Consider the following 20,441-nt stretch of genomic DNA (forward strand, 5'->3'; position numbering starts at 1 on the left):
AGTTTCCCGAAACGTTCGGCAGATGCTACCTTCTCTTAAAATGCATGATACATGTACTTACTTCTTTTATATATTTCATATCTTCTTATTTTCGCGTAATATAAAATTTCGAACAAGTTTGATTTGCATAATGCAATCTTAAAATCTTTTATATGCATTTAAAGATTAAAAATTAGTTCATTCCTAATTTTTAATTAGTTTAATGGTCAGAGCGAATAAAACGCATTTCATAGACATGAACAGTAATGGAAAATTTATTTTACTGAATGTGATAAAATTGGATTGATTTTGTGTATTATTGCGATAAAGAGATAAAATCTTTTCTTCTCCTCTTCGTATACTAAATCGAATTCTGTTTAACTCGGCAAGTTTGTCTTTGTCGCAACAGTTATCTCGATTTATTGTGCTTGACATCGTAATGTCGAACTTGTCGAAAAACTTCGAAACTTGCTCGATCGTGACATGAAGCGCAAACGACGAGAACAGAAGAGCGGGAGACAACATCAAGTTAACTGACGGTCATCTAAAAATATTTGAACCACTGTTGGAGATAACTTTACCGCGCACGTGCACGAAATATATACATTTCAACCGCACGATATACATGAATAAAAAATTCGAAGTTATATTTAAATGATCGTGAAAATTTAAACCATCTATAAAAATATACGCGATCGATCATAAAAGCGTAGCTGTTTACTTCAAAGAATCCGACAGAGAGAGACAAAGGACGAAATTATTGATCGGGTAATCGTATCTCGGTGAGTCATGGGATTTGCAACCATCGTGGATATACTGACCGAGGATATCTCCTCTTGTCCCGCGGGAAGCGCTTAGCATAGTTTCCAATGGGGGAGGATTTCACGATGACTGACAGATCGCGTAAAGTCGAACCTCCGCGAACCGGTTACGGCAGCGATCCCGCTATACTCTCTCGCGAGAGGGCATCAAAGGCGGATTTGCCGAAATACGCATTTCTCTGGTACTCGTTGGTGGCCTCTGCCCCGACCCCCTTTTTCCCCGCCCCACGATATTACGAATCGGCGAATCGATCTGGAATGATAATGCGATACGCACGCGATTATCCGCATGTCGGTGCATCGATGATGATTGAGGTTTGGCAAAGGCAACGGATCCATGAGATTGTCAGCCATTCCAGAAACTCCGAGGATTAACTTGCCCTAAAGTGCATGTCTGTATCATGTTCTCTCTCTGCTACTCTCTCTCTCTCTCTCTCTCTCTCTCTTTCTCTTCCTCTCTCTCTCTCTTTCACATCTGTCGCCTCTTTTTTTTCTTGCTTCTTGATAACTCTTCGTTTTCTTCCGCTTCGGTACTTCGCTTCGTCTCTGTCTCTCCTCAACACTTCCCCCCAGTATGGGAGAAGCACTCGCAGTCATTTTCTCCATTTTGCGATTCGATTTCCGCCGATATTGCTGCCGTCTCGCTAGATTCTTCTATTCGGTCGGATGAAGACGCTGCCGAGGGAGATATATTCGCTCGTGATAGAGAGACAGATAGAGACGGAGAGAATCGGCGGAATCGAGACGGAAAATTGGTACGCTTGGCACGAGGAAGAGAGACGGGGGGTTGTATGAGGGACAGAGACATGGGAAGCGCGAATGCAAGGGTCGAGCGGAGTAAGAGACAGACGAACGACGAACGGAGAGACGTACGGGGCCATCGGGGCGACGTCAACTAATTTCATCGTCGACATTGTCTTCTTCTCTTTTTGCAACGGACCTCGATCGCAGCGGCCGAGAGAGAACACGCTTCACCGTGCATGCATAACGGGAACGATGCATGCATATGGCATCTCGTACGAAACGCTATCTGCCCCACGAGTAGGCACGTCCGTGGACGTTATCACGCTCGTAATATATATTAATCCCGCGACGAGATACTTGCGCGATTGTTAATTATATGGTACATGATAATGATAAGATTAATTAGAAGTAAAAAAAAAATTAATGCAAAAAAGCTCGACAATTTAAAATAACGCTTTGTCTGACATAATGAATGTAACAGCGCCAAGTTTTTCTTTTTCATTAAATTGTTTTTTGTTTTTTGTTTTTTTTTTTTTAATTTTGTATGACATTTCCGAAAACGTGACAATGTACTTTTCACCGGGCGATTATTTGAACGTGGAAGAATTAATTAGTACGAGACAATGTAAAATTATATGAGACAGGAATATTACTTTATATCAAATGTATTGCGTTGAGCATTTTTCAAGGCATATATTTTTTCATATTTGACTTTTTATTCAATTACTATGGCAGAGGAAGAATGTGCGCCGCAAAACTTTCCCTAAAATAAAGGAGATGAAAATATCTTTGGTGGAATAATAAGAGATAAATATTATTGAACAAAGTTAATTATTACTAATATTAGAGAAATTTAGAATGTATCAACTCGCGTCTTACTTGTTCGTCAAAGTTTAAATCTGATATTTATTTCACGTATACCGGATTTATCGGAATTTATATTATATCGAGTAACGGATAAAATGAGCCGTATATGTGCGATTACATACTTCCTCTAATTGTTTTAGCGTGTTCGTGGCCTAAATTTTAAAATATCGGAATTTTCACAGTCATGACGATGTTAATAAATGTGCGAAGCAATCTTTCGCGCGAATTCTTTCTTCATGAGGCAACATCTGCTGTGGTTTCACAGCGAAATTCATTAAAATTATTTGACGAAAAAAAAGACACATTTTTGTCCTATAAGATGTTTCTATTTAAAATACGCCGAAGATAAAATAAAAAGCAAAGGAGAGCAGAAAAATGTTTAAGAAATTCGGAGAAACTAACGCATTTATTATAATTAATATTGACAAAGAATTATTGTATTACTTGAAGTGTCTAAATAACGACAGCATTTTGGGATAGAAGACTTATGTATTAATCCAAATATAAATTGGATGCACATTGCTATTATTTATATATATTTTTAACATATATTATCAATCAAATCCTTGAAATCTAGAGAAATAATTAGATTATAAGCGGAACGTTTGATTTTTCCGCGACAAAACATCTTGCTCGTTTGGTTATTCATAGGGGTGGATAGAGGGGGTAGGAGGGGAGGATGAACAAAAATCGGCCAACCGCGTCGTCGGTCGGTCGGTATCGAAAAATCGGATGCTCGCGTTTCGCTCGGCGTCGCCGCATTGTTTTTATGAAGTGATGCAAGCCGTTGCGGATTTGACGAGATTGGAACGAAAGCCGCGTCACGCCGAAGTCTCGACGGCTGTGCCGTGGATTGATCCGCCTCGCGTGGTCTCTATCCGACATGTGTTTGCCGCCGTATACCTGTGTTGGTGCAATACGCACAACGGGTATGGACCAATCGGACCGCGCCCCGATGCGACGGGGTCGCAGACTCGATGTGGTATACGGCATTGTGCGCCTACAACCGAGGGTGAAATTAACCGTGATCCAGATCAAACGCTCCTAAGAGGTCTAAACACGCGCGGTAGAATCGCCAACCTGCGACACAGCCAACTCCGAGTATATATACGTGTAGACAGAAAAGGCGAAACCTATAATTTGAGAAGTTCTGCGGAAGTCCCGAGTTTACAGATGCAATATTGCAAAAGTTGTGATTGAGAATTTAAATCTTGAGAAAAAGTTAAGAGAGAAAGAGAGAGAGAGAGAGAGAGAAATAAAATATATTTTTTTCTGCAAATTATATATAAGAAAAATTCTTTTTCAGCAAACATTGTTTTGTACAAATATCAGTATATGTGGATTAAAAATACGTAAAAGCGAAAAAATAAATTAATTAGATTTGTTTTTTTAGAGAATTCTTTAGTTAATTGAAAAGAATCACGCAAAAACGTAGCATAATCAGATTTATCAGCATTAACATTGCGAAAAGATTCATAATTCCTTTACATAATATTGAATTATTCATTATGTGGAAAGTTCTCTCCATCTCTCTCTCTCTCTCTCTCTCTCTTTCTTTCTCTCTCTCTCTTTACGGAACGAACGTATATTCTCCGTTAAAGCAAGTATCCAAGATAATCATTTACCATATAATAATAATGTGTATTAGCGCTTTGATTATTGTTGCCACAAGATACTTGTATCCAACTAACTATGACCAACGATCCGTGTTTAGTTAAATTTTGATCGGTCTTGCCCAGCGATGCAAGTTCAACTAAAGTTTACAGAAATTATATTAGCATCGTAAATGTAGAGACTATATACATTATTAATATTGATGCAATATATTCACATGAAAACTCTGATTTTAGTAAACTCAGAAATTGATATATCTCGACGTAAATACTTGCATCAGTATATTCCGCGCTGCGAAATCTCCGTGAGTTTATGAGTATAATAATTCATTGTTATTGCAATTAAATTTGCCGTTCGTAGAAACAACAAGCTGAGAGCAAAGTGATGATATAACGAAGCAACTGACACTACGCTTTGAATCTGGGTCCTAATTTCTATGTTTCTGTTTCGAAAATTGCGAATCCTTGATTGTCATCGCGAATCTTCCTTGCAACATTTGCAAATGCACAAGTTTCTGTTTTCGTTTTTTTTTTTTTTTCTTTCTTTGATGTAATATATTTTAAAACCATCAACTGTATTCTCTCGAAAAAGCTATTTTTTCAGATTATATTTCTACATATATTTTATATCGTACATGAACGTAATAAATCAATTATCTTTTGATTTATATTCTGAAAGAAAGAGATCATATTTATTCAAATGATGATACATAAACTTTTGCGTATATTTCATAATTTTCACATGCGAAACATCAACTTCCATAAATATTTAATTTTTTTTCTATTATTTACTTCTCTCTTAAATAAATCACTCGATTAATGTTTCTAATTTAATCTCGGATATAAAAAAAATCGCTGAGACTGAATTCCACGACGTTTTATTTAAGCAAAAATGCGCGAAACCGAAAGCCGAGGCTCGCGCAATTTGCTTTTCAGTTCCTTAAGTCAACATTTCCGTAGCTGTAGCTGAAACTCAAGCTGTGCCCGGCGACTATGGCGTCTTAATTACAATTTAACGCCCCTTAATTTACCAGCAGCAAGGTTTGCCGTACCGCGCAGCTCTACGACCGGCTACAGCAAACAAGTCATTGCAAATCTCGAAATAATATCGCGATGCTATATGGCGTTAGATAAGAAATTCTCAAGGGCTGATTACTTTAGACCTTCCGCGACTTAATCCGCGAAGCTGAAACTGCTTAATCACACTTTCATTATTTTCTTCTTAACACTCGTTTCTAGATGCAAAATATAGCAATTTAAGGAAAAAGAATCAAAAAGCTCGATTCTTAAAAATATTTAAAATTGGACAACATTTTTTTATTGCATAGATTAATGAATTATTTGCGAAAATTCCAGAGACAGGTGCCAATTTTTATAAATTAATCATGAGAAAGAGAGAGAGAGAGAGAAATGCTAGATAAATTCTAAAAGCACCTGGAATATCTTGTATAAAAATCGTGTAAAATAAAATTCAAATTAGAAAGATGAAAGTATTTATATAAAGAAATATCGATTCTCTCATAAAAAAAAAATTCTTCTAAAATTAACATCTTATCTTATCCGAGACACCTCGCGTAAGAATTCTCCGAATAAAACTAACGTGTCGGAAAACTACTCCTTAAATCACGGAATTATCGCGCAATGAAAGGCGTTGATATACGAGCGAAGAAATTCCTCGACTCTGGGAAACGTTTGCATTCGCGAAATCCACCCGCCGACGTCGTCACTTTGGAATGTCGCTGCCGGGAACACGATCCGTCTTGGCCGATATATCAGATCGAAGGGCATCGCGTGTCGGCGACGACGCGGCGCGATAAGGACCGTGGATAAGAAAGGGTGACCCGAGAGAAGACGGATAGATTAGGTAGATAGCCGCGGCGCGCGTCTGTGACGACTGTAACGGTCCGTTAATTCGTCTCTGACAGTTCTGTCAGAGCCGTGATAATGCCCTGAAGGCCATTGCCTCCGTTGCAAGTCGAGGGTGACGGAGCGTACATCTGTAATTAATCAGACGTCGAGAATGCAAGCAGCAAACCGCCTCCCTCTTGCAAGACGATCCCTCGACTGCAACGTCTACACACAATCAACACAATTCTATGCAACGCGGCTGCATATACATATACATACATGCTATACATATACATACATGTATCCCTGCATTTGCACAGAGCGCGGTGTAGATGTTATACCGCGCGAGACAGGGAAACCGGATACGTATGTAACGGTGGCGCTGATGCCCGGAAAAGAGAAGGATCCGAGCATAATTGCACATCGGCACACGCATACACACGTACGTATATAGAACGCGCGTGTGTTGCAAATATTCTGCCCGCTCGCGTGACGACGTCTCGTTTGCACGCGAACAATACATGTATCCGCATCGCATGGAGTAAGCCATAGTCTTCGCATTACAAGGGAATGCGGGTCGTTTTCCGTAGAAGGGGAAATGGTTATTGACAACGAGATGAATTTAAAACGAAAATGTGCGTAAATGAACGGAACGCAAGCTTTTTTATATCGAAGTCTGCTCACGATATTCTTTATTATGGAAAAGAAAATCTTTTTTTATCGCGCGCATATATTCTTTGTTAAACTCATGATTATTTATGGTATGCAAAATACGGGCCATTAAAGCCATGAGCGCAGGCTAGAGATGTAAGATGCATTATAAAGGATGGCACGTGACTACGGCGTGTAAATGATGCTGCAGCGTAATTACAATGTATATGGGAAAGAAACTTTCTCGCACCCCCGCGGAACTCAAACTTTCGCGGTAAGTACATAATGTACAGGGGCTGCAGAAAATTACCCTCTTTCTTCTTCTTCTTATTCTCCATTCAAATTATGTGATAAATCGAGTCTAGTTTAAAAATGAACTTTTCACGATCCCCGAATAATGGACATTTGTCGGAATAGCTATTGTAATAATCTTTATTATGGTTGATGATATTTTTCTCCGCGCAAACTTACTATTTACCTTTTCTTAAAATAGAGAAAGAAACCGCGTATTTTTGTTGAGACGATATTTGATGTTTTTTTAAATTTTAAGATCGGATCATTTTTTCATGCCTTTTTATTTATTTATTTGATTATAATTACTATTATAAAAAAATACAAGCTGATAATTTTTCTAATGTTAATAAAATTTAATTATTTAAAATGAAATCGGAGAGATAAATCTTCAATTTAAGACGATTATTTAATACACCGATAAATATACGGTCTCGATTAAACAATGATTTATTCACGTTAATTCACATAAATTATAATAATCGATGTCGGTTTTTGATTTAATGCATTCCTTATACCGAGTTGTCACCAATTAACATTTTGCGGAGGGAAACTCTGGTAAACACCAACCGGCAGCAAACTCTCTATGATTAATTAACTCCTGTTTATCCAGTGCATTCGCTTGCCGCACGTGCACATGCACGGTGGAATTGAATATACCGGCTATCTCGCGGGTTATTCCCGTAGAAGGGAAGGAAGGGAACGAGAGAGATGAGAGTGCACGCGTCTAAATACGAGAGAAACTGTACGCATTCGAATGCACGTCAATGTGTATTCATTTGCGCGACAATTCTCGAAGCGACAGCGGGTTACAACGTTGTAATTATATCGCGAGACAAATTGCATGCATTTGCATTAAACGTTAGGTACATCATAACATATTACGATAAAGTTAGATGTAATCAAATTTTCAAAATTTGTCTCTAAAAATTATACATATTTTACCTTAAATATATTGTATTTTATTTATAATATTCAGACAAATATATATAATCTGAAATAAACACAATAATAATATATAATATATAATATATAATAACATTGTTTGCAAACATTATTTCCCATAAATTATTATCAATTTTTACATATTAGTGACAGCATCCGTTTGATTTTATTTATCTATCTCTAAATTTAACATTATCAAGAATAATGCATCAATGTTCTTCTCGAGAGATTTTATGATTTCAATTTTTAATATTCTTATATTGAATGTCATTATAAAAGTAATTATTTTTTATCAATTATTCTTCATATGTGAATACTATGCAATAACTCTTGGTCGAAATTGCATGTATTGTATTTGTCTCGTAATTGTCATCTTATCTTATCATTTCGTAATAATATTTCATTTCTCTTGATTCTATATTGATTTTATTCTCTATTCTTTTATTTTCTTATCTTATTTTGACATTATAATTTACTCCTTCAACCAGGGTAATCCTTTGACAAATTATCTTAAGAGGCGATTGGAAATTATAATCAATAATCATTCCCTACAAAATTCATAAGATGATATCTTTAACAGATTTTGTGAATTGTATTCAGCTATCATTGATAGATTATTTCGTGATTTTAATAATTTTCTTATAACGAAATTTTGCATTAGATTATTATTGGTGTTAATTAAAACTAAGCCTATGTAAGATCAATATTTCGCCAAAGGTGAAATAATGCGTTGAAAATGGAGTGGATAATGTGTAGCATTAGCCACTGTCCGTATATGTCCGAGAGAACAGATGCGGCCACCGCAGTATAATGCACCGTGTTGCGAGGGTCATTAGGTCAGATACATAAATGCGGGTAGAGTCTCGACCCGTCCGGTTAATGGCTACCCCGGAAAATTACAGTGCAGATTAAAAATGTCTGCAAAAGAGAACGAACTTTCTACTCATTACACACACGGTTTTTAATTCGCATAATTTTAAACTACCGTATTCAAATTAATATTACAATCCATGATTAATACCGATTTTGATACGACTCTTCCGCATTTTAAATTAATAATTTTTATTTGTTAAATACCATTACTTGTATTGATTTTTTTTTACTATAATGCTTATGTATTTTATATAAAGAATTTCTTATTAAAATATATTTATTATTATTAATTTTTTATCACAGTTCGCGAATGGTACATCGCGCTTTGGCCACTTTTGGAAGTGAACTCGAGAACATAAATACAGCGTATTCGATGATTATCTTAGTTGTTTATTTTCTCAATGTGTAATTCTCGCGTGAATGCAAATGCGAGTGCGTGCGTGACGTCATACGAGAGCCCCGAACGCGTACCGAATGGGTGTACACGAATGGATGACTGGGGGTGGACCGGGGGCGAGCTGGAGCGTGCGAAATTGCGTATATGTAAATGCGGCCTACATAACAATGGTGCATTATTGTATACCGATGCGGTAGGTTGCGTCGCGCTTGGCAGACGCAGCATCCAATGCGCATCTAATGCGCATCGAGTCGCGAATCGCACGAACAGAATTTGGAAATGAAAATATTTCTATTGTTCGCCCGATACTCTCTCGAAGATAACGTAAAATTGCACGAAAACCGAAAATAATAATCACCGACATTCGAAAAGTTTCGATATATCTTCGGGGAGATGCAATTGACTTTTATACGTCGTTTGAAGAAATGAGATAAAGTAATTCGCGAGGTTTACGGGTAAAATCAATCGCAAGGCGCACATACATAGATATAGAGAAACACGCAGTCAAACGGTTACAAGGGTCACGGATATGTCGCGGTTTAATCCGCCGGTTTAATTGGATTTTTATTCGAATCGGAGAACGCGCTTCGCGAGCCGATCGCAATTTTTAGAGGAGAAACGGAATTTATTATGCGATCGAACTTCGGATATCGTGCTTCCAGCTCGTGGACACAGTCAGGAGGCGCGATACCAGGTGCAAATGTATGAACTGTAGCGAGGTCGCACGATGCATCTCAGATGCAGCGCGATATCAAGGGACGAAAACGGTCAGCGCGGTGCACACGCGAAATGACCCTGCCACAAATTGCAACGAGCGAACGTTTCAGATGGCTCGTAAAGATATATAGAATGGAAACACACACCGCTGAGCTAACAAACGTTGCTCCATATCACGGTGTCACAGTCATTTAAAAAAAAATATCACCGAGAATAATGGAATGGAAATGTTTGTGCGACGGATATTTAGTTGCACGAACGTTAGTAGGATTATATCATATTTTCTTGCTTGTGACAGAGAGAGTTCTTTGATGTTTGCCATAAAGGGAAGTTACGCGCTTTCTCGAGATACTTCACATGACGTACAAACATGCGTATGATATATGATAGTATTGTAGTTACTAGAATATGAAAAGCAAACATCAACATTTTTGTTAAGAATCTCATATATTCCGTTTATATGTTTTCTTCATTTAAATAAAAATACTTTATTGATTAATTATCACATAAAGAAGATATTAAAAATGTCGATTTTTGCCTCTAGAGTGACTTTTCGAAAATTTATATTTCGAATTATATATTAAAATATAAACGTAGAAATATATAACAAAAAAAAGTATGATAAAAATTCTTTCGACTTTTTAGCGTAATTTTTAAATCTGTAACTCCAATATTGTGGAAATAAATACTTAACGCAGAGAGGAGAAAATGCGATCATGTGCGAAATTCGGGTGCGAATGTGCATTTTTGGCAGAGTCGAATTACACAGCGCGAAATGTGTCGCGATAGCGATTTCCACGCAAATTTTCTGCTAACGAAGCAAAAGTTCGTTAGCATCGACCGCAGGTCATCGTGTTTTCCGCGACTAAATTTTCGCCACGCTGGCAGCTAGGAAGTCGCTCGCGCCGGAGAAGCGAGCGCATCATCCGGTATCGTTCGCATTAAGGGTGCGGAAGACAAAGGTGTGGCAGAGCCGGACGAGAAAGAGAGAGAGAAGAGGATGCGGGAGATGGCGCGTGCATAAACGCGGTATAGCCGACGATGCAGCGATGTAAACCTGCATCCTGGGGTGACGCAGGTGCCTGTACACAACACAGGAAGCGAGGCGCATAAACGTCCCCGTTCGTGTGTACGCGTTTACGGCCGCGCGTGGTCCTCGCATATATACATGCGCGATCGGTATCGAGGTGCCGCATCGCGACACGGGTTCTCTCCGTCCAGGTTATCAAACTGCCGTTTTCATGCATAATGCACCCATTTCTCCGCAAGTATCTCTCGTTCCGTTCCAGCCACTCTTCTCCCTCATCCCTCCCCGTCTCTACGTCTCGTACGATCCCCTTCCCCTTCCTCGGCCAGAATTTTCGTCGATCGCCAGAAAACAAGGTTCCGGAATTCCGGGGACAAAGCTGCGGAAGTGCTGCCATCAGCTGCGACGAAGATCCTCTATCAGATTTCCTCCGTTGAGAGCCGCGAGGAACCGACGGTGTCACCGGGATGATGAGGGAGGGGAAGGGGGATGAAATGGGAAAATGTGGCGATCGCACGTGGTAAAGACGATTTGGCAGGCCAACGCGAATCGAGTAACGATTTCGACGGATTCACTTCTCCGCGTATATTTATGATCGAAAAAAAAGAGTCGCTTTCGCGAAACGATGAAACGTTATCTCTTGCTTTGCAGACTCGGATTTAAAGTCAAAATTATTTCAACTAAATCTTGGTTTTTTACTAGCGCGGGATTCTAAACTTTTACACTTAATAAAAAATGTTATTACTACGTACAATTTTTTTATTCAGGTCAAATTTTAGGGCTCTTCAATTTAATAACGATTTTTGATTATCTTGTAAATGATAGAGTGTTTATATAAGATGTAAGGAACTTCTCATAATTATTAAATTTTTATATTTAGTAGCCTAGCATAGATCTTTTTTTTTTATTCAATGCGCGAATATTTAAAAAGAAACTGAAGAAACTTTTAATATTCACGCATCGGATTTTGTCGAAGGAGATCACGTTACGGACGAGTTAATAACTTCGTTATGTTATCTTCCGCCGGATACTTCCTCCCTCGTTCAACGAGGCAGGAAACCGAAGCTGGAAGTGAAAGAGGACGCGAGGTGGATAGGATGCGCTCACTGCCGAGCGCGATATACGTTTTATTGCCGATGAAAAGACGGCTTGCTTGAATCCCTGGTCGTAACTGGAGCGATCAATCCGTTAGATCCCTCTTCCGCAGCATTTTTATTCTCGATACCTTCGAGAAGAGAAATCTCTCTGTCGGGAATCGACGACCCGCAATCCCCGCGTGCCTTTTAACATAATATGAAAATCGCGTAATTTCTCTTTTTCTTTTTCTTTTATTTTATCTTCCTAATATTATCTCCAGCGAATGTCGATATATTTTATGGCTGTAATTTTATCTTTCGTCTTATCGATATTTTGAAAAATTCTGAAACAGAATATGTGTAATGCAGGTACTTTTAGATTCCTCGAAAAATTCGAGAAAAGAAATGGATTTTTAAAATAAATTTTTATAAATTATATTTTTGTATATGAAATATACAGTCGATCCAAAGAATCATTTATTGCGCGCGCATTCTTTATGCGATATAATACTCCTTACATCAAGGATGGGCTATCAAATACGTTGTTGTTCGATATACGATGCAGATGGAGAAACGATCGATTCGACATTATTGCTCCATCTCGGATGAATGATTCCTTCGAGCGTGCGCACTTTTTCTAGCGTTTTTCGCCGTAATGCCACGCATACTGCATCTTCTTGTCGCTGTGAATCGCGCTTTGCGTATTTTACAGTCAGAACTCCTTACTCCGAATACATTCTGAATATACTATTGCATAAACCGTCTCGGCTTCGTGGCAGAGATCTTCTCGTCTCTAAGATGCGGAAAAATTGGCAGAGATTTATGGGAAATTGTTTCCTTGCGCGCGCGCGTGTGTGTATGTGTGTGTGTGAGAGAGAGACTTGCCATTGCTCCGAAAACTATGCGGGATTATTCCTGCAGCGAGCACACAATCTCGATGTGCATCCCTCTGTGAAAGTAAAATCTTGCGACTGAAAACAGACGGTAACCGCACGACTTTACTACTTTTAATGCATATTTTTATATAAAAAATTCAATAGTAAATATATCCAATGCAAATATCGGATTAAAATTCTAAAGAGGAGTGGGAAGTCAACTTGAAGATATGAACGCTTTTAATTTATTTTTCACTCTAGAGAGATTTCATAAAAATCCGTCTGTGTCTCTTCAAAGAGCACTACAAACTATTGCTGTATCCGACATCTTTAGAAAAATCGATTTTCATAAATTTAACATAAAATTCAGATCAGCAGTTTCGGGACGCTTTGTCGATTCCAAGAGGACCACTTTTCTCTAATATCGTATTTTCCTCTTCTTATTTCGCAGGACGAGGAGTGGTGCTGGACAGTCAAGGGCCGGTGCTGGTCTCGGAACCGCGCTCGAGCGTGGAGTTTTCAAACGACACCGGGGCGATGATCCACTGCTCGGCCCACGGCAGTCCCTCGCCGAGGATCGACTGGTTGATGGGCGATGGCTCGCCGGTTCTACCGATACCGCATATCCGTGAGATGCTGATGAACGGCTCCATGTACTTCTTGCCGTTCGGCGCCGAGAGCTACCGGCACGATGTCCACTCGGCCGTTTATCGGTGTCAGGCGTCGAACAGCGTCGGCAAAGTGCTCGGCCGTGAAATCACGGTGAAGGCCGGTAAGAGAAAGAAAGAAAGAAAGAGAGAGAGAGAGAGAGAAAGAGAGAGAGTGTGTGTGACATCTTTATTTCTTCCCAGCTTTCCTCGTCTCGTCTCGCGGCCGCTCACCCTCTTCCAGTCGATTGATCTTTCATCGTCCTTTAAAGCCTGCTCTCGTCGTACAGTGGAAAAAGACAAAGACTATCGTACGATGATATCGTGATGTGTGCAACTTTATAAATAGTTTCCGTATAAGACCTTGAATTTTTCTCTTAAATCAAAAAGCTTTAATCAATGACATGTTCTTTGATTCAGTATAAAATAGTATATTGTTACTGAATGTCGACTTTAAACATCGAGTTTATTTCTAAAATCTTAACATCGATTCTAAAACGTTGAATATCGTAAAACATCGCAAGAAGTTGCCTTCAATTTCAAACATCATTAAAGTTTGTTCTTTAAATATTATTACTGTCTAAATTTCTTCACAACCGCACTTTTCAACCGCACTTGACAATACAGTTACTCGACACATTTCGCCATCATCTCGTAAAAATCCGTTATCTAAAATATTGTCGAAGAATTATTAAGTCTCTCACAAACGTATTTAACGTCAATCCCGTGACAGTAAAGTGGCGATTCATCGCGAGAAAATAAATTAATGCTGGACGGTCTTCTCCGCACGTTTCGAATGCCCCGCAGTCCGCGGAGCCCGATCGCGGAAAATCAACGGTCTTCAGCATTATCAGATCGTGCCATCCTTCTTGGAGTTTCCGCCTCCGCCGAGGGTAAATGTAATCGACCGTTCTCCGGAATGATGTTTTAAACTCCTGACTATCGGAGGGCGGCGAAGGATCGCGCGCTTGGGCAAAGCTAAGCCAACTACATTTATCGCGAGCGAGGGGATCTCCCTCTTTTCGCTCTTTCCCCATCTGCTGCCGCAATAAATGGATGACCCTAAACTCAAGGCTCGCTTATGGCTAACAACCGAGGCTCATTGCCCGTATTAAAATTCGCGGCTTACCACGAGAGTTGTGAAGCACGATGCATTTTGCACTCGCAAGGAGAGAGAGAGAGAGAGAGAGCAGAAATGTACAAAAATAAATTTAGGAGAATTTAATAATATAATTTAAAACAGAAAATAATTTTTTACTAAGTGAAAAAAAATTGGCGAATAAGAGCGGAGACGCGGTAATTAGACCGCAAACGATATGGTAATTAGTGAAAGAAAATATTAATCTTTACTTCCATGAACATTCAAATCTTGTGATTTTATATAATTATTAATGATTTATAAGTTTATTATCAATGCATATAAAGTATACATCTCGGATTTTTTATTGCGTGATTTTTTTTAATTAGTCGCGCGAAATTTATCGACGAATGGAAGTGGAAACAGAGAGAGCGTCGGATATTTTGGTCAGATATAAAACAAGTACCCTCCACAGCCGAAGGAAATCCAGCGCGCTGCGATATCTCTAAACGAATTTTACGGATGAAAGATCGGGCGCGTCCTCCCGCGTAATTTCACGAGAAAAATGTATCGACCGATCGACGGGGATAGACACATCTTGTACGAGACAAATGGCCGCGCGATTTCTTCGTTTCGCAGCTGTGTGTGATTTTTCCAAGAATCGCTTATCGAATTTAGCGAGTTTTTGGTGAATAGGTAGTTTTCTACCAGGAAAAAGAAATTTCCTGCTCGGATAGGAATTGAAGGGGATAGATTATCGTTGAATGAGGCGGACAATGGGAAGTTGCAAAGGAGCTTCCGTAAAAACCACGAAGACGGAGCACTAATTACCGACGTCACGGTATAAAGAGTAGCTCAGTAGCTGATTTTCGCGGAAACAATGAGACGAGGAAAAAAATGCTAAGCTACGACGTTAATAATGCGTCCTTTAGCGTTGATAAAAGGCCTTCATTAAGAATACTAATTAATAGTATTGAATATTGTAAGTTGATATATGGTAGACGAGCGGGATCTCGATACACGTAAAATCGCATTACACGTTTAAAAAAAAAAATTGCATTTGTCCATTAGCGGAAAAAGAATTTTCACGAATCGATAGTGATATAGACGGTAAAAAACACTCAACCAAATCAATTATTAGTATTTTCGTTCTCTGATATTATATTCTTATTTAAACTGTCAGTTTAATATTGATTCTGCTCTAATTACGACAGTTTGAACGACAATTTTATATATATCTTCACGATATACCAAGCAATTTTAAATATATTAAATTTAAATTTAATATATTTAGATTTGGTAGACAAATAGTCAAGCACAAATTATTGAAGATTAAGTACCCGTCGTCTATTTTATCCGACTTTAAACCCGTAATTCGTCGACAGATGTTGAATATTTGAAACGATTTAAATTTTACGGAAGGAGAGAAATCAATTCCAGCTTTGTCGAAGAATACGCGTTTGCTGCGAGAAACGGGGCGACATTATTAATCACGCGAACAGCAGAAACGGTCGTCTTCCGATCTCGGGAAGCTCGCCGGGAAAGCAATATTCATCACTCGGGGATCCGACGTTGCTTACAGAAACAGTCCCGATATATCGTCGCGCGACACGTTCCACTCCCACTGTTTCCTTAAACCGTCATATTCTCGACCCTCCGATTTCCCTTTCGTCATCCCTCTCTGCCTCTGCGAACAGATTAATCCGTATATCGCCGTAGGTCGTCGAGACGTGACGAGACCGTGACGATAAAAAGCAAATTTCGACAGGCTTAGATACACCGATATATATGTTCGATATCGCCGAAATTGTCGAGAAGCCGGGATTGGAGACAATGAATTCCGGACGAAGAATCGCGACATTACCCATCGAAGAGAAGAGGGACTCACACTTCCGGGACGGTCCTTTCCATTTTTCCGGCGGTATTATACTCCGACATCCCGTTTCACGGCGAAATAATCTTTTTCCTTCTCTCTACTTCCGTCTCTCTCTCTCTCTCTCTCTTTCTCTCTCTTTTATTTTTTATCATTCCGCGAGCCTTTGTCATGGAGAACGATAGCGGTCCATTTCTTGCTCCCCTCCCGCTCATTCCTCTGCTCTCGCGAGCATTCATTCCTCGCTCAAGCGACCGTAATAATTTTTCTTTTCCAGTGGTACGCCAGAAGTACGAGGTACAAGTGCGGGATGCCTATGTCCTGGCGGGCAATACCGGGGTGCTCAGGTGCGAGATACCGGCCTTCGTCAAAGAATACGTCGCGGTCACGTCCTGGTTAAAGGACTCGGCCTTTAACATTTACCCGTCCGCGGAGAGCGGTGAGTGTGCAATTATGCTGATCGCGCGACCTACATGTGAGAGAGAAATGTCACGTATATGAATCTGAGATTACATTCGTCTCTTGGTGATTATCGTACTCTCAGCGATAAAGCAGAGCTTTACAAAGCTTCACGGAACATATTAAATGCGTATTGTTCCCTCATATTTTAATTTATCATTTATTATTTTGTGGTGTTGTTCTGGGATATTAAAAATTATTTCTATCGTGCATCTCGCATATTTTATATTTGAATATTTTTTAAAATAAATTTGCTCACGAGAATTTTAATAGCCGTTTGATAAAATAATAGAATGAATATGAAACAATATCTTAAGAATTGAATATCAAATACATCAGAGATTGCAACAAAAAAATTTTAATATTACTTTATATATTAATTAAAAAATAATTTCTAAAGCAAAGTCACAGTTTTCCATTAAATATTGATATATCAATGAAAAATGATAATGCTAAATTTCCATTAATTTTCGAAATTAATTTATAATTGCAGAGCTTGGAACAAGAGCGGAACAAGTCTTTAATTTGCGACAACAATTTCCAATAATTTAACTTAAATTTAACTTTAATGTTCGAAGCAAACCTTACAAATTATGACACTCTGTTCTTGCTCTGCATTCTTCAGCTTCTTTCTTTTCGAACGCAACTAGAAGCAAAACTAATTGTTCAACATTGTTGAATAAAGCGATTTTTCGATAGAAAAATCTCATTAAAAAAATTAACGGGAAGGAAGAAAAGAAGTGACTTTTCTTCCCTTGATTCGCACGCGTATCAAGCGACAGATAAAACGCACGTGAGGGTTGCCGCGTGTTACGTCATTGCGGTCAATATCCAAGTTAATTAGAATTTGAGAGAGTGAAATTTGAATGTGTATATATGCACACACACACACATGTGTCACGTTGAACATTCGCGAATCGCGATATTACGAAACACCGATATCATAGATAGGCACGCGCAGAACGGCGGAAAGTAACGACGACGGCGATAAAACGCAAAGCTGAGGGGGTTTTTTTTTTCAAGAACGACTTTTTTTTATGTCGCACAGCTGCGCCTCATGGTTGATATCTCTCGATAGTTCCGCGTCTGCTCGCATGCGAACGACATTTTTTAGATCGAAACTTTGCGGATAGTTTGTCAGCAAGCTTTCAATTTTGAAAACATTGTGCGAGCGCTAATTGAATTATCATATTAGATTAAAATAATGAACTTAATTTAATACACACAACACAGGACTGAAAATACTTTATTGATAATAAAATGGATCTCTCCTCTTTCCACGTATATAACCAAATTGAAGAAATTAGATTTATAAAAGGTGAGCCTGAAGTAAAACTGAAGCGATAATTGTGGAACAATTAATTCTAATTATCTAAATTATTAATTCTCTTTTCTTGTAATATTTGTGCGATGGTAATTTTTATTATCGCGTCGTGCAGGTTTTTTTTTTCCCATATAAATGCGGATAAAAATTGTGGAAAAGTTTATCGGCGAAACAGACGGATTTATTGGAATAGGCGAATTCAACTGTTTTCGCAGTTTTGTCCCCGAGGTCGGCCGAGAAGTCAAGCATCTGACGCATCGTGGAAACTTTCCCAAATACGTTTTCCTCGCGTCATAATGGCGGCATTGTGTACCCGTCGTCGCGAGGTCTCTCGAGGAGGAGCACGTGAGAAGGAACGTGATGCATTGTTGTCAACGTGTTACGATCGCGGAATTTTTCAGGCTCTGCCACGTGCGTGCGCGACGTAAATACGAGAATCTTTTCCCCGCTTTTGTCGAAAATTCACGCGAATAAATTATACGCTTTCGAATAAACGACCAACTTTTGGATCGCGCCCACCCGACCTGTTCGATGTGCGCGTGCGAAAGTTTTCCGAGTGATTCGTTCTCCATTTAAAAGTACCTTCGCGCGTCTTAGAATACTCCCGCCTTCCGTTTCCTCCCTATTAGATTGGATTTTCCCCCTCGGGCTGCGCGAGACGCGAATCGCGCATTTGATTTAATCCGTGGATTTGTCGCCTATCCGACAGACGTAAAGAACGGCCCGCTTATGAAGTTTAATCGTCTTCGGAAACAGTCGCGCGAGTTAAATTTCTTCTCCCAGTCGTCTTTTCGCGAGATGCTCTGTACCAATGTAGATGCAATGTCCCGCGGTAAATGGTGGAAATTTCAACGACAGCTTCTATAACGCGACTTTCTAATTTATACGAAAATTATCAACTCTTTCTTGAAAGCCGATCTGTAGGGCTGTAATTTATATTCGTATATAATTCCATTGGTAATTTATTACATTATGCCAACTCTAAGTGCACGAAAACCGCCTTGATGTAACAATCATATAAATTACAGAACTATTAAACTTGAAGCCATCGTGTGACTTTTGACTTCCAACTTAGAAAACTTCCAAACTTTACAGATATGAAAGATATATCGAGTGCTTTTTTACATCTATAACGGAAAGTTTGCTCTTAATTTCGAAATCAGAGAAAGATATGATAAAAATCGAATAAATCCTTCTGATATACGTACTCGCGATGTGTTACAAAGTGTTTATACAGAATGTTATATATAGAGAGAAAGACAAAGCACACATCTGTAAAGCATATATAACCAAACTACAAATTATTCTCACGAAACACTCTACTCTGGTTATTAGTTTCTCGTACGCCGCGAGCGACGGATACCGAGTGTATCGACGTTTTGGGGATCGACATGAAGTGGCACGGATGGCCACCCGGATGCAGCCAACTCCAACACGAAACGTTCCACCGCAATGCAAATTAGCTCAGGCTGCTTGTCTATGGAAACGTCGAACTATCCTCTCGCGATACGTCTCGCTCATTTGTCGCGGACCACTTTGCAAGTGCGCATTCAGTACTTAGTATACGAGAAACGTCAAACCTTGTGAGCTCAAAATTACATTTACATATTTTGTCACACCAATTAATTCGGCATAAATATCGCACGTAAATCTGGCACGAAGTATAACTTTTTTCCTCTTATAATCATTTTTTATTTTTTTTTTTCTGTCTTAAAATGTACATTTCTAACAATCGAGATAGAACATTGCATACATACGTTTATAAAACGATAAGTCGGGGATAATTACTTCTATCCATGGTACATATATCTTTTCAGCAGCGTAATATATATAATATTATTTCACGGGAGAATACTCGACGTCCATACAATCGATAAGAACATAAATTTTTCACATATAAATCGATAGAAACGACAATACCCAATCTCTTTATACGGGAATATAAGCTGCGTAAAATAGCTGAATAATACGTATAATGATAACAGCCATTTTCGTTCACGGTTCTTTTACCGTGTCCTGAAACCCCTTTTCAAGTAAAGCAAGAATTCATCGTGGATTTTTCATCAAGTAAAACCGCGAGTCTGAATTTGAGTTTTAAATATAATTCTTTCCAGACTGGATATTTAAAAAGATCGAATAATAAATACACGAATATATAAGAACGAGCATTATTTGAATAAATATTTCTTTAATTTTGTTAAGTGTTTTAATTAATTTGTGTTATTTAATCTTGATATTATTTGATGAAAATGTTATCTATTATTTATATTATTTATATGTGTATTGTGGATAATCGTTATACTCATATTATTTATATATAATATTATTCAAAATTA

At 38.7% G+C, this 20,441-nt stretch overlaps 1 protein-coding gene across 1 annotated transcript in view; it reads left to right on the forward strand.

The window, feature by feature from the left end:
• The window catches only part of LOC115245988 (Down syndrome cell adhesion molecule-like protein Dscam2), a 144,146-nt gene that overhangs the window by 52,626 nt on the left and 71,079 nt on the right, over positions 1-20,441 (forward strand). The window contains exons 3-4 of the mRNA XM_029824531.1: positions 13,176-13,496; positions 16,600-16,761. Of these exons, the coding sequence (XP_029680391.1) occupies positions 13,176-13,496; positions 16,600-16,761 (483 nt within the window). The remainder of the gene's footprint in view (positions 1-13,175; positions 13,497-16,599; positions 16,762-20,441) is intronic.

Source organism: Formica exsecta, unplaced genomic scaffold (assembly GCF_003651465.1).
Source record: "Formica exsecta isolate Colony F162 unplaced genomic scaffold, ASM365146v1 scaffold138, whole genome shotgun sequence".
Taxonomy (NCBI): domain Eukaryota; kingdom Metazoa; phylum Arthropoda; class Insecta; order Hymenoptera; family Formicidae; genus Formica; species Formica exsecta.